Source organism: Haematobia irritans, chromosome 4, assembly GCF_050003625.1.
Source record: "Haematobia irritans isolate KBUSLIRL chromosome 4, ASM5000362v1, whole genome shotgun sequence".
Lineage (NCBI taxonomy): Eukaryota > Metazoa > Arthropoda > Insecta > Diptera > Muscidae > Haematobia > Haematobia irritans.
This window is the reverse complement of record NC_134400.1, coordinates 98,132,350-98,145,956: the sequence shown is the minus strand read 5'-3', so window position 1 is coordinate 98,145,956 and position 13,607 is coordinate 98,132,350. Positions and strand designations below refer to the sequence as shown.

The 13,607-nt window shown below is 35.0% G+C and overlaps 1 protein-coding gene across 1 annotated transcript in view; it reads right to left on the bottom strand.

Moving 5' to 3' along the window:
- LOC142235682 (uncharacterized) overlaps nt 1-12,478 on the bottom strand; it is a 68,240-nt gene extending 55,762 nt beyond the window's left edge. Inside the window, exons 1-4 of the mRNA XM_075306941.1 lie at nt 11,434-12,478; nt 11,149-11,358; nt 10,583-11,073; nt 10,315-10,480 (exon numbers count right to left, since the gene is read on the bottom strand). Of these exons, the coding sequence (XP_075163056.1) occupies nt 10,315-10,480; nt 10,583-11,073; nt 11,149-11,358; nt 11,434-12,478 (1,912 nt within the window). The remainder of the gene's footprint in view (nt 1-10,314; nt 10,481-10,582; nt 11,074-11,148; nt 11,359-11,433) is intronic.
- Between the last annotated feature and the right edge of the window lie 1,129 nt (nt 12,479-13,607).

Sequence of the window (13,607 nt, the reverse complement as noted above, 5' to 3'; positions counted from 1 at the left end):
CAGTTGAAGTTAACCAAAATTATGTGATAATTTCCCCATATTGTAAATAAATCCTTCACTTTGTAATGCCAGACTTTCCACAGAATGGTTGAAATTTAGATAAGGGTCCGACTTGTGTAAATTATATCTCACAACCCACAGTTTACTACCTATCTTTGCTAGTTATAGCCAATATCCTTGTAAAATCGACACTGTTAAGTAGAACAAGTATATACGGCCGTAAGTTCTACGAAAGACTGTCATCCACAATCGAATTAATTGGGTTGTGGTATCTTAAAACTTCTTAGCATCGTTTTCTAAATTGTGAGTTAGTCCATGCGTGGTATATATTAGATAAAAAAGGTATTTATAGGTAAGTCTACAAATAATTACGAATCGATATGGACTTTTGCACGGTACGTAGAGAGCCAGAATTGAGAATTATGAACTTGATATGGACCAATTTTTGTGGGATTGGGGATCGATTTATCTGAGGGCTATATATATCTATAGACCGATATGGACCTAGTTAGGCATGGTTGTTAACGGCCATATACTAGCACAATGTACCAAATTTCAACTGACTCGGATGAAATTTGCTCCTCCAAGTGGCTCCAAAACCAAATCTCGCGACCAAGTATTTCGATTGTTGATGACAGACTTTCGTATAAGTTTCTACGCAATCCATGGTGGAGGGAACATAAGATTCGGCCTGGCCGAACTTACGGCCGTATATACTTGTTAAATTTGACTTTATTTTGTTTTCTGTCCTTTCTTCTCTTGTTGAAACACCAAATATTGTAAAAGCTTATAAAATTCTATCCATCCACACCTTTTTTGTAATGCAAATTGACTGATTTGTACGGTAATTCTCGTTTTGCAAAAAGAAATTGAGTCACTTGACTGCGCAATTGAGTGGAATGACTGCGCACTGCAAAAAAAAAAACAAAACCATGGTGAATTGTCAAACGATGTCTTCATATTTTCTTGGTCTATGCTGTTTCTAGTCGATTCGAGAGATTGGTCAATAAAGGAGTTTTAGCTAAACATTGATCCATATAAACTATATTTGGAACAGATCTCTTTGGATCCCCCGTCAATTTATTTTTGTTTTTACTTCAATGGCCTTAGGTTAGGTTAGGTGGTATCCCGATGTATCAGGCTCACTTAGATTATTCAGTCCATTGTGATACCACAGTGGCGAACTTCTCTCTTATCACTGACTGCTGCCCGATTCCATATTAACTTCAATGACAAGGGACCTAATTTTTATAGCCGAGTCCGAACGGCGTTCCACACTTTGAAGCACTCAGAAATGTCACCAGTATTACTGAGGTGGGATAATCCACCGCTGAAAAACTTTTTGGTGTTCGGTCGAAGCAGGAATCGAACCCACGACCTTGTGTGTGCAAGGCGCACTGAAAAAAGAGCATGCCCGGTTCCAAAGATTTTGTCTTTACTTAAAAAAATTTGGTATTGATTCCGAGCCTAAGAAGCGGAGAATACAAGCAAGGATACTTTTAAGACACAATTCTCTTTTAAATTTGGGTTTTGTGTACTTGCTTCTAGGAAGCAAATTTTAATTTTTCGCTTTCTCAGCTTATTTTCTTCATATGCTATCAAAGTCCTTTAAAAACGAGTTAAGGACAACTTTATTTTCCAAATTAAGACTCGACATCCAGTAGAAATTATGCTATGTTTCAAGTAAAAAACATCTTTAAAATAAAGTTTTGAAAAACATGTCCTAAATTTGAACGATTTTTTGCTTTATAGTCAAGACGCAAAAAGGCAACAAATTTAAAGACAAATTCATTAAATTTAAAGAATTTTTCTGAATTATTAAAGTCAAGTTGACCTTAGCCCAAACATTTTTTCTTTCATGTTATGATACCCATTTTTAATTCAAATCACTTAATTATAAGGACATTACGACTTCATTGAAAAGTTTATCGACTTTTGGACAAGGAAAAAAACTTTATATTAGAGAAAAGCGTCTTCTATGCTAAGCAAAATTTGCATTCGTATTTTAAAGACATGAAATCTTTGACTTCACGACAATATTTTTGTCAGTGCGGGCATGATAACCATTGCCCACGGTGGCTCCCTTCAATGGCTTTAGTCCATGCTCAATTGGCCTAAAACCATTGAAGGGAGCCACCTTGGTGCAATGAAATATTTTGCAATACATATCAGTCATACACATTCTGAGACTAAAAGTCTGACGTACCGTTTTCTTACCCATCCCTGAGAATATCTATAAAAGCGATGTCGATGTGATTACATGTGGATAAGTTTATTACAAATTAGTTTTGGCAATCGATTCTGGCATTGATTAAGTGTTTTATGGTAACGATAATTATCGTCATCACTATTTCGCAGCATTCGAAATATTTACCATCTAGCAATCTGTGGCCACTTGGTGAACTGGCTAAATCCGACACAAGTGTTAATTAGGAAACAAACTCATTTTCAATTGCACGTTGTTCAATTAAACAAGAAAATTATTTTTCATGTAGCAATTTTGGGAGGTTTTCTATTTCAACAGTTTTGTCATTGTTTCCTTTTCTTTTATTGGATTCGAGATGGCTATTTTACTTTTTTCTTCGAGACAATTTGCTACAGTCAATTTATATTCATAAGCAACGGAAGATGATATCATGCGCCAAGGACCACCCTCTAGATGAAAATACTTGGACGTAAAAGAATTAGAACTGAGGAAAAAACAAAAATAGGGAACAATTTTTATTGCCAAAAAAGAGTTTGCTTGATATTTCTTGTGTGAAATATACATTTCGATGTATTTAAAAGTAGCCAATGTTTTAAACGCAAGAAATTTTATATCAAATATGATTTGTTGAAATTTTCAGGGAAGGTTGGGGTGGAATCTAGACAAAGATCCGCTACTTTATCGAAAAATAAAGTAGATCAAGGGGACCTCCCCTTTGCTCGACTTTTTATACCCTCCATCATAGGATGGGGGTATATTAACTTTGTCATTCCGTTTGTAACACATCGAAATATTGCTCTAAGACCCCATAAAGTATATATATTCTGGGTCGTGGTGAAATTCTGAGTCGATCTAAGCATGTCCGTCCGTCCGTCCGTCCGTCCGTCCGTCCGTCTGTTGAAATCACGCTAACTTCCGAACGAAACAAGCTATCGACTTGAAACTTGGCACAAGTAGTTGTTATCGATGTAGGTCGGATGGTATTGAAAATGGGCCATATCGGTCCACTTTTACGTATAGCCCCCATATAAAGGGACCCTCAGATTTGGCTTGTGGAGCCTCTAAAAGAAGCATATTTCATCCGATGCGGCTGAAATTTGGTACATGGTGTTGGTATATGGTCTCTAACAACCATGCAAAAATTGGTCCACATCGGTCCATAATTATATATATCCCCCATATAAACCGATCCCCAGATTTGGGTTGTGGAGCCTCTAAGAGAAGCAAATTTCATCCGATCCGGCTGAAATTTGGGACATGGTGTTGGCATATGGTCTCTAACAATCATGCAAAAATTGGTCCACATCGGTCCATAGTTATATATGGCGCCCATATAAACCGATCCCCAGATTTGGGTTTCGGAGCCTCAAAGAGAAGCAAATTTCATCCGATCCGCCTGAAATTTGGTACATGATGTTGGTATATGGTCTCTAACAACCATGCAAAAATTGGTCCACATCGGTCCATAATTATATATAGACCCCATATAAACCGATCTCCAGATTTGGCTTGCGAAGCCTCAAAGAGGAGCAAATTGCATCCGATCCGGCTGAAATTTGGTACATGGTATTGGTATATGGTGTCTAACAACCGTGCAACAATTGGTCCACATCGGTCCTTAATTATATATGGCGCCCATATAAACCGATCCCCAGATTTGGGTTGCGGAGCCTCAAAAAGAAGCAAATTTCATCCGATCCGCCTGAAGTTTGGTACATGATATTGGTATATGGTATCTAACAACCATGCAAACATTGGTCCACATCGGTTCATAATTATATATAGCCCCCATATAAACCGATCCCCAGATTTGGCTTGCGAAGTCTCCAAGAGAAGCAAATTTCATTCAATCCGGTTGTAATTTGGAACATGGTGTTAGTATATGATCTTTAACAACCGTGCCAGAATTGGTCCATATCGGTCCATAATTATATATAGCCCCCATATAAAACATTCTCCAGATTTGACCTCCGGAGCCTCTTGGAGGAGCACAATTCATCCAATCCGGTTCAAATTAGGCACGTGGTGTTAGTATATGGTCGCTAACAACCATACCAAAATTGGTCCAATCACACAAAAATTGGTCCGTATCGGTTCATTTCTATAGAAAATTTTGTTAAAATTTTATTTCTGTAGAAAATTTTGTCAAAATTTTATGTCCACTTTGTCAAACTGAATTATATACGTATTGGATCGATCTTTTTTGATTTAATATATACCACGTATGGACTTACATACAATTTAGAAGATGGTGTTAGGAGGTTTTAAGATACCTTTCCATCGGCAAGCGTTACCGCAACTTAAGTAATTCGATTGTGGATGGCAGTGCTTAGATGAAGTTTCTACGCAATCCATGATGGAGGGTACATAAGCTTCGGCCTGGCCGAACTTACGGCCGTATATACTTGTTTTTTTTTAAAGTATACTGAAAAGAACTAAACTTCTCCGATTTACTTGAAATTCTCAGGGAGGTTTGAAGGTGGCGTCTCTACGAAGATCCACAATTTTATTTTTCGATATTTGGTTGGGGAGGGGGACCTCTCATTTGCCCGACATTTTGAAACTTGAAGAAAAGGTTGACGATTTTATTGAAACTTCAAGTAAGTTAAGGGTTGTCTCTACAAAAAACAAGTAAGGAAAGTCTAAAGTCGGGCGGGGTCGACTATATTATACCCTGCACCACTTTGTAAATCCACATTTTCGATACTATATCAAATACCAAATACATACATTTAAATCTGACTCCATCTGAACAAAATTTATAATCTATAGACTTAAAATTTAAGTCGGCTAATGCCCTGGGATGGTACATTATGTTAGTAAAAAAATATGGGAAACATTTTAATCTGAACTCATTTTGAGGACACTTCGCAAAAGTGTATTTATGATTTATCGGTCGATAGATATGTATTAGAAATAAAGGAAAATTTGAGTCACTTTTACAAGTTTTCGACTTAGCAGTGTGGATTTTATAAGGAAAATGTGGGTATTTTGGTAATTTTTGCCGAAATCAGAAAAGCATATATATGGAAGCAAAATTTCACGTAAATCGGACTACAACTTTGAACACTGTGGTCATATGACGGAAAATCGGGCGAAAGATATATATGGGAGCTATATCTAAATCTGAACCGATTTCAATAAAATTTAGCACACTTGACTACACTACTAATTGCACTCCTAGTGCAAAATGTCAACCAAATCGGGCTAAAACTCTGGCTTCTGGGGCCATATAAGTCTATATCAGACGAAAGATGTATATGGGAGCTATATCTAAATATGAACCGATTTCAATCAAATTTGGCACACTTGACTATACGACCACGTGTTATGTCTGTGCAAAATTTCAAGCAAAGCAGTGTAAAGATCTGGCTTCTGGATCAATATAAGTGCATATCGGGCGAAAGATATATATGGGAGCTATATCTAAATCTGAACCGATTTCTTCCAAAATCAATAGGGTTCTATTCTGACCCAAAACAGGAACTTGTGGCAAAGTTGAAGGCGGTTTGACTTTAGCTATAAGCATTTTTGCCAAAGACATCATGTGTCTATCTCGTCTCCTTCTGGGTGTTGCAAACATATGCACTAACTTATAATTCCACAGTGTGGCGCAGGGTATACAAATCCGTAGTTAAACTAACGCTAATTTAAACTTATTTTTATTGCAAAAAAAATATATATATTTGTTTGTAGTTAATTTTTATTATTTTTTGCGAAATTTTCTACGGCCCAATGAAATGTTCCTTTTTTAAGTATGTCTCAAACATTTTATGATCGGGAGAGCCATCGTAGTGCAATGGTTAGCATGCCCGCCTTACATACAAAGGGTCGTGGATTTAATCCCTGCTTCGACCGAACACCAATTAGTTTTTTAGCGGTGGATTATCCCCTCTTAGTAATGCTGGTGACATTACTGAGTCTTTCCAAGCTTATCTAAGTGGTTTCATTGCATTGTGTTACGCCGTTCAGAATCGGTGCCTTGTCATTGAGGTAAACATGGAATCGGGCAGTATTCAGTGAAGAGAAGTACACAACTGTGGTATCACAATGGACTGAATAGTCTAAGTGAGCCTGAAATATCGGGCTGCCACTATACCTAACGTAACTATAGCAAAAGAAAATCTTCCTACGATTCCCAAAATAAAGTAGGAATGAACTAGTGTATGGTTAAAATGGTCACGATTTGGAGCCAATGACTTTTTTCTTTAATTTTAGTTCAGTTAGTTCATTTTTCTATGAGAAAGTGTAATTTCGTGAATAGCATTTAATAAGTACACCAGGACAAATGTGGAGTACAATTTAGTTAAATTTTCGCACAAGGTAGTTCATTCTTCCTATCTAACTGTTTACTTTTTTTCTCTGTAGACAAAAGACTTCTAATTTGTTTTTCGATATTTGATCGGGGAAGAAAACGCCCCTTTTTTAAAACAAATGAACAAAATCTAAACTTCTCCGATTTGCTAGAAGTTTACAGGGAACGTGGGAGAAGTTGAGTAAATGGATATATGTTAGGGTACATGATTTTTCAATATATGGTCGACGAGTTACACGTCCTCTTTTTTGAATATTGAAAGTTTTCAGATTTTTTTGAAACTTCTCTGATTTAGGTGACATTTATTTGGAACGATAGAGAGAGGGGTAGAGGATGGTTCCTGCAATTCCGTTTGTAACACATCGATATATTGGCCTCAGACCCCATAAAGTATATTGGGCCAATTCTGAATAACAACTCTCAACAAAATCTCCCTGGGAAATTCTTCTCTGTTTTCTCCTTATTCTAAACCAACTTCGAAAATGAGAAACTCTTCCCTGCGAGAAAAATTGGCATTACGAATGTCAATAAAAGGGGAAAACCCATGGGAATAATTTCCCCCACAAATTCAGGGGAGTTGCTACCAAAATGCATCAAATCTCTGTAATATCAAGTCAAAAGCCTCAAATAATAAGCAAAAAATGAAAGAGTCGTATCATGCATCAGGATGGGATGCATCCAAGTCCCGAATCCTCATCTCTTGGTCGCAGATCTGTACATATTTTACAAATTCTTGCATATTTAAAAAATAAAATAAAAGCTTTACATTTAAATTATAGAACTCCTTCCTGTTATAATATAGGTACAATAATGCGGACATGCACGCAAAGAAAAAAAAAACGTTTGGAAAACGTGTACCGAAAACGTCTTCTTTTGTTAGAGTTTTTTGAATTGCTTCGTAAAGTATACACTTTTGTCACCAAAAAAATTCGTTTGTTACAAAATTTTTATTTTTTCAATAAAAAAAAATTTTTTTGAACCAACAACACAGTCCATTTCGTTTATATCAAACACTGTTCTTTTCTAAATTTAGGTTTTTAATAAGACACATTTTACAGTTCATAGTAAAAATTTAATATAGTAGAATGTAATGTTGAACATTTTTTCGGAATCTTCCGACCATATTTCGAATATATGTAAAAAAAAACTTTGGTCGAAGCAGGGATCGAACCCACGACCCATGGCATGCAAGTCGGACGTAGCAACCACTGCTCCACGGTGCCCAACTAAATGTATTTTCTGTTAAATAAACTTTGTTTAATCGGCTCGTGGGCGCCGCAAGCTATGCTATATAAATATAACTTATATGGGTAATTGTCCATTGATGACAATAACGGCTACATGGCTCAGTGGTTAGTGTGTTGGCTTACAAAGTGCATGGTCCCCGGTTCGATTCTCCGTCCAGGCGAAAGGTAAAAAAAATTTTAAAAATTTATAAAATCGTATAATTTCTTCTACATTGTTTGTGTTACAGAAAAAGGTGCTAAGATTTAAAAAACTTCGTGGAAGTGAGAAAGATGTTAGGGAAAATGCAATTAGACAGAAAATTTTTTTTTGAGTTAGTCTTTATGAAATTATTTTTACATCCTGGAAAAGAATAAACGTTTATCGCAGAAAGTATTTACTTTCCTTCCAAATATACTTCCTTTCTACGAAAAGCAAATGAGAAACGAACTTTGTTTGTCTAAAATTTCGTTTGGGAGGAAAGAATTATTTTTTTGCGTGTGTGTCCCGCCGACACATCCTATTAGTTACTCTTGGAATTCCATGCGTGGCGTAAAGACGCTAATGAAATTTCCTTTTTTCCTCTTCCGTTTTTATGAAATATATCAACTTTGAGCATATTCGTTCTTCAAATATGTTTAAGACTTCTTTAAGAACTTTGCTCCGGCTACACGCTCTTTTTAGTAGCCACGTTCGGCAAAGAAGCATAGAACGGCACATAACTTTATTAGTGGGGATAATCCAAAAGACTTGCGTTGAGGTTGAATGTGGGCTGCTAACACTTCCCAAAGGTATTTGAAAGCAGGTTTATTTACCCTATAATATTTGTGAAACCTGCAAAATCGAAGGCATCTCATTAACTAAATAATAACCTCTTCTTGTACAAGTATGTAGTTACAAATTTTCGGGCAACTCAAGTGGGTTAATGGCGTCGCGTAGCTTTCTATCCTTTGGTTTATATTCTTTGGGCATTTCCTCCTTTAAATCAACTTTTACGTCAATTCATATAATTTCAATTTAAAATTTGTATGTAAATATTTGCCATATATTCGAAGTCAGCTGCCATAAAACAGCTGACTTCGAATACACGAAATTATTTCTCCCGAAATTATTATTCCCTTCTCCTACTGTTTAGAATAGGAGGATTTTATTCCCGGAAAAAATGAATTCCCAGGGAACGCATTCCCCAGGGTATATTCAGAATTGGGCTATATATATATATATATATATATATATATATATATATATATATATATATATATATATATATATATATATATATATATATATATATATATATATATATATATATATATATATATATATATATATATATATATATATATATATATATATATATATATATATATATATATATATATATATATATATATATATATATATATATATATATATATATATATATATATATATATATATATATATATATATATATATATATATATATATATATATATATATATATATATATATATATATATATATATATATATATATATATATATATATATATATATATATATATATATTCGTGTCGGGGTGAGTGCACGCAAAAAAATAATTCTTTCCTCCCAAACGAAATTTTAGACAAACAAAGTTAGTTTCTCATTTGCTTTTCGCTGTAAGGAAGTGTATTTGGAAGAAAAGTATATACTTTTTGTGATAAACGTTTATTCTTTTCCAGGATGTAAAAACAATTTCATTTCATTTCATTTCATTTATTTGTTCATTCAATAACCTGTGAGCCGTATTCGGCCTAATTGATTACGCAGTTTAATATATATAGGCATAAAAATACAAACTTATAAACTAATGCTTATTCTAAAGTAATTAGTGGAACGAAAATGGATGACGAAATCTAATATCTATGGGACCATTAGCATAATTAAAATCCAAGAAGGCCATCAAAAACACTGCAGAACAATGTCCCGGAATTGATTGCATGAATACGAAAAGTTCCTTTTATCATATGGTACTACCGAATTCCATAATCGTATTGCCCGGACACGAAATGAACGCTGCATAATTAGAGAGCGGTACTGAGGCAGCTGCAATGAATGAGTCCTAGTTGAAGACCCAAACACAAAATTCGAAGCCATATATGGTGGATTATCGTGCTTCATGACCTTATACAACAATAAAAGTACTCTTAGATCAACCATATTCCCAAAACTACACCCCAGAAACTGCAACACATAAGAATTGACGTGGTCGTAGTAACTCAAACCATAAACATAGCGAACAATCCTATTAAATAGTATCCGGAGGCGATCAAGCGTACCCAAAGGGGCCCCCGAGTAAACCTCAATTCCGTATAATATATGTGGCAATAATAGAGACTTTCCCACTACTTTCTTGACCTCAAGTGGAAGTGAGACCCCTGTGGCATATAACCTTCGCAAGAGGTAGGCTAATCTCGAAGCTATCCTAGACACATGAACGTCAAATTTTAGCTTGTCATCAACATAAAATCCCAAAACCTTCATAAACTTTACATTCTGAAGAGTGCAACCGTTCAAAACAAAATGTATATAAGAGACGAACGAACAATCAAAGATCATAGATTTAGATTTCGCTATATTAATATCGATGTAGTTACTTCGACACCAATCAGAAATACTACCCAATTCTCTATTCACCTTTGCTTCGAAATGTTGCAAATCTTCACCAGAAGAATGCGCGATCAATTGCAGATCATCTGCATACAAGTGTGCCTTCATAAAATTAAAATTATCAAAAATATCATTAATGTATAGAGAGAAAAGGAGAGGGCCTAAAATTGATCCTTGCGGTACTCCACGGTACACTTCACATACATCTGAAACATCATCACCACACTGCACAAACTGAGTTCTATGACTCAAAAATGACTTCAATAGGAAACAGGTTGAAGACGAGAAATGAAACTTTTCATACAGCTTGTTCAAAAGAACTATATGACTTATCGAGTCGAAGGCCCTACTAAAATCCAAACTAACCAAGGCAACGACATTCCTCCCATCAATCAATTCCCTAATCCCATCAACCAAATCTGTCATTAACGTCGTTGTACTACACCCCTTCCGAAATCCCGATTGATAAACCGACAACAGTCTCCTCTCATTAAGGTAAGAAGTCATCTGCTCATTAATTAGACTCTCCAAAGCTTTAGAGAGAGCTGGGACAATACTAATAGGCCGATAGTCAGAGATTAGCTGAGGTGACCTTATTTTTGGCACCGGAACTACTCTGGCACGTGTCCATATCCGGGGAAAAGTTGATGTCGTCAATATAGTATTAAATATATGTACTAGGTATCTGCCAATAGCTGAAAAAATAATCTTTATGAATTTCAGTGGTATCCCATCACAACCAACAGCGTTCGAATTTATCCTGCATATACTGTCCCAAACTTCATGCACATCGACATTCCTCAAACTAAAGGCATTCTCATCTATAGCCAAATTACGTCGAATAGCCAAATCTTGCTGATCGTTCACCGGCGGTAGTATAAATGATCTATTGCACTCATCGACATTAATGTTCGTAACTACCCGAGAGCTGTCTACAAAACCCACTTTTCGAAGCTCATTCCACAAATCTTTCGAAGATACTGCCGTAAAAATATGCCGATAGTAAAAAGCCCTCTTTCTCCTAATAACTGTCTTTGCTCGATTCCGATACTTACAGTATATCTTCCAGTTCAAATCATTCCGATTTTCGACAAAAGCTCTATATGCCAAATCACGCATGTTAAGAGCAGTAGTTATAAGTGGATCCTCGTACCAATTGGAAGTCCCTCTATTACGTACAAACTTGAGAGGAACATGACGGTCATATACATCCTGTACCACATCATTAAACACTTCCAGTTGCGAATTGGGGTCATTCACCGTGAATATGTAATCGAGATTCGAATTAGAGAGATCCTCAAAACATCTGGTCGTATCCAGCCTGGAATAGTCTCGGATTTGCTTGGCCACAGGTATAATACGTTTCCTAACCGCGATCGAAGCGTATATTGCAGCGTGATGCGAGTTCAAAGACGGAAATAAAAATTGACCACTTGACTCCACTAGGTTACGATCAGTCACCAAAAAATAATCAATTAATGATACCCCACCTGTATTGGGCACAATATGTGTCGGCATCGCATTATGAACCACCTCAAGACCACATGAAGAAGAAAATCTAGCGATTTCAATTTCCCGCCCAAATAGGTCCACATTAAAGTCCCCAACTATAATAGTGTGCAAGTATCTTGCCGAAATTTCCTGTAACACGCCTTCACAATTTGTAAAACCACCATGAGGTAGGTATACTATTCCTAACAAAACCTTAATGCCGCCAACTGACTCGATTTCTATAAAAATCCCTTCAGCAATACAATCGTCGGTAAGACTTCCTACAACTCTTGCCTTTAAAGACTTTCTAATATAAGCGCATACACCCCCACCCCGAGATGCTACTCTGTCCATTCTGTGTAGATTATAACCATCTAAAGCAACTGCCTCATTCCCAATGTGCTCTTTTAACCAGGTTTCCGATATACATATAACATCAAATACATTGTTAGAGAATACCAATCGAATTTCATCAATTTTGCTAGAAGTGCGGCTAGGAACAATACTCTGAGCATTAAAGTGTATAACATTAAGATTGATGTTAGTTAGATGTAGATCCTTTAAGGCATCAGAGCTAATGGTTGGCCCTAAAATATTAGGTATAGACATATCGATACACTGTCATCCTAATTCGTTCCACCGATATTAAACGTAAGCTATTTAACTTATTGTATAACTTATAACTAGATGAAAATAATTCAAAAAATGTCATTAGAAAAAAAATTTAATGCGATCATAAAGCAGTTCACAAAAATCTTAAATAATGTAGATAAAAATAAAGAATCGATGAATATGACTCACAATATTAGAAAAAATATATTAAGTAATAATTAATTCAAAGCAGTCGATCAGAAAGTTAAGTAACAATTGGCAAAAACTTGAGTATTATAAAAAAATAAGTAAATAAAATAAAAACCAAAAAAGCAAGTGTTAGATACAAAAAAAAAATTATAACCAATATAGAAATTTTTGCATCGATAGGCAAAATATATCACAGAAGCCCATTGCCAAATAGAGACAGCATGTATAAAAGCACATTTGCATAATAAAAGTAGTCTATAGTTACAGAATGTACACAAAAACAGAATTTGTTGACATAAGTCGTGGTATGCTGGTAAACATTAAATACCCGAGATAGCAGAAAAGAATTTTCAATACCATAGATTGAGATAATACGAATAAAATAAATTTCCTTGAAATAAAAATATTTTGCTATCCATTATAATAATTAATCAATCCTAAATACGAGGAAAAGGAACTTTTGTGTAAAGGCTAATAAACATTTGTCGTCTTTAGTTGTTCCAACAATAGTTATTGCTTCATTTCAGATATAATGCACCGTAGTATTTTGAACTTTGGCCAAAAAAAAATATTTCTGATTCAATCACGAAAATAATTGATCCAGTTAATTTTAATTGAAATGCCCTCAATCACAGAAATCATAGTCTCAATCAAAAAAAAAAAAAAAAAAAAAATTAATTGATACTAATAATTTTTGTGATTGATTTTTGTTTCAATTAAAAAAAGAAATTGTTGAATCCATGGAATCTTTAATTGAATATTTTTAAAGCTCTATTAAAATTTTAATTGGAAAAATGGTCATGAAATTTTTTTCGGTGTTACTATAACATACAATTTAAAAGCAGTTTTCTGTTTAAAGTCCAAATTACAATTATAGACGAATATAATTAACTCATAAAGAAGGTACTGAAGTCCATGCTCTATACATGAATTTATA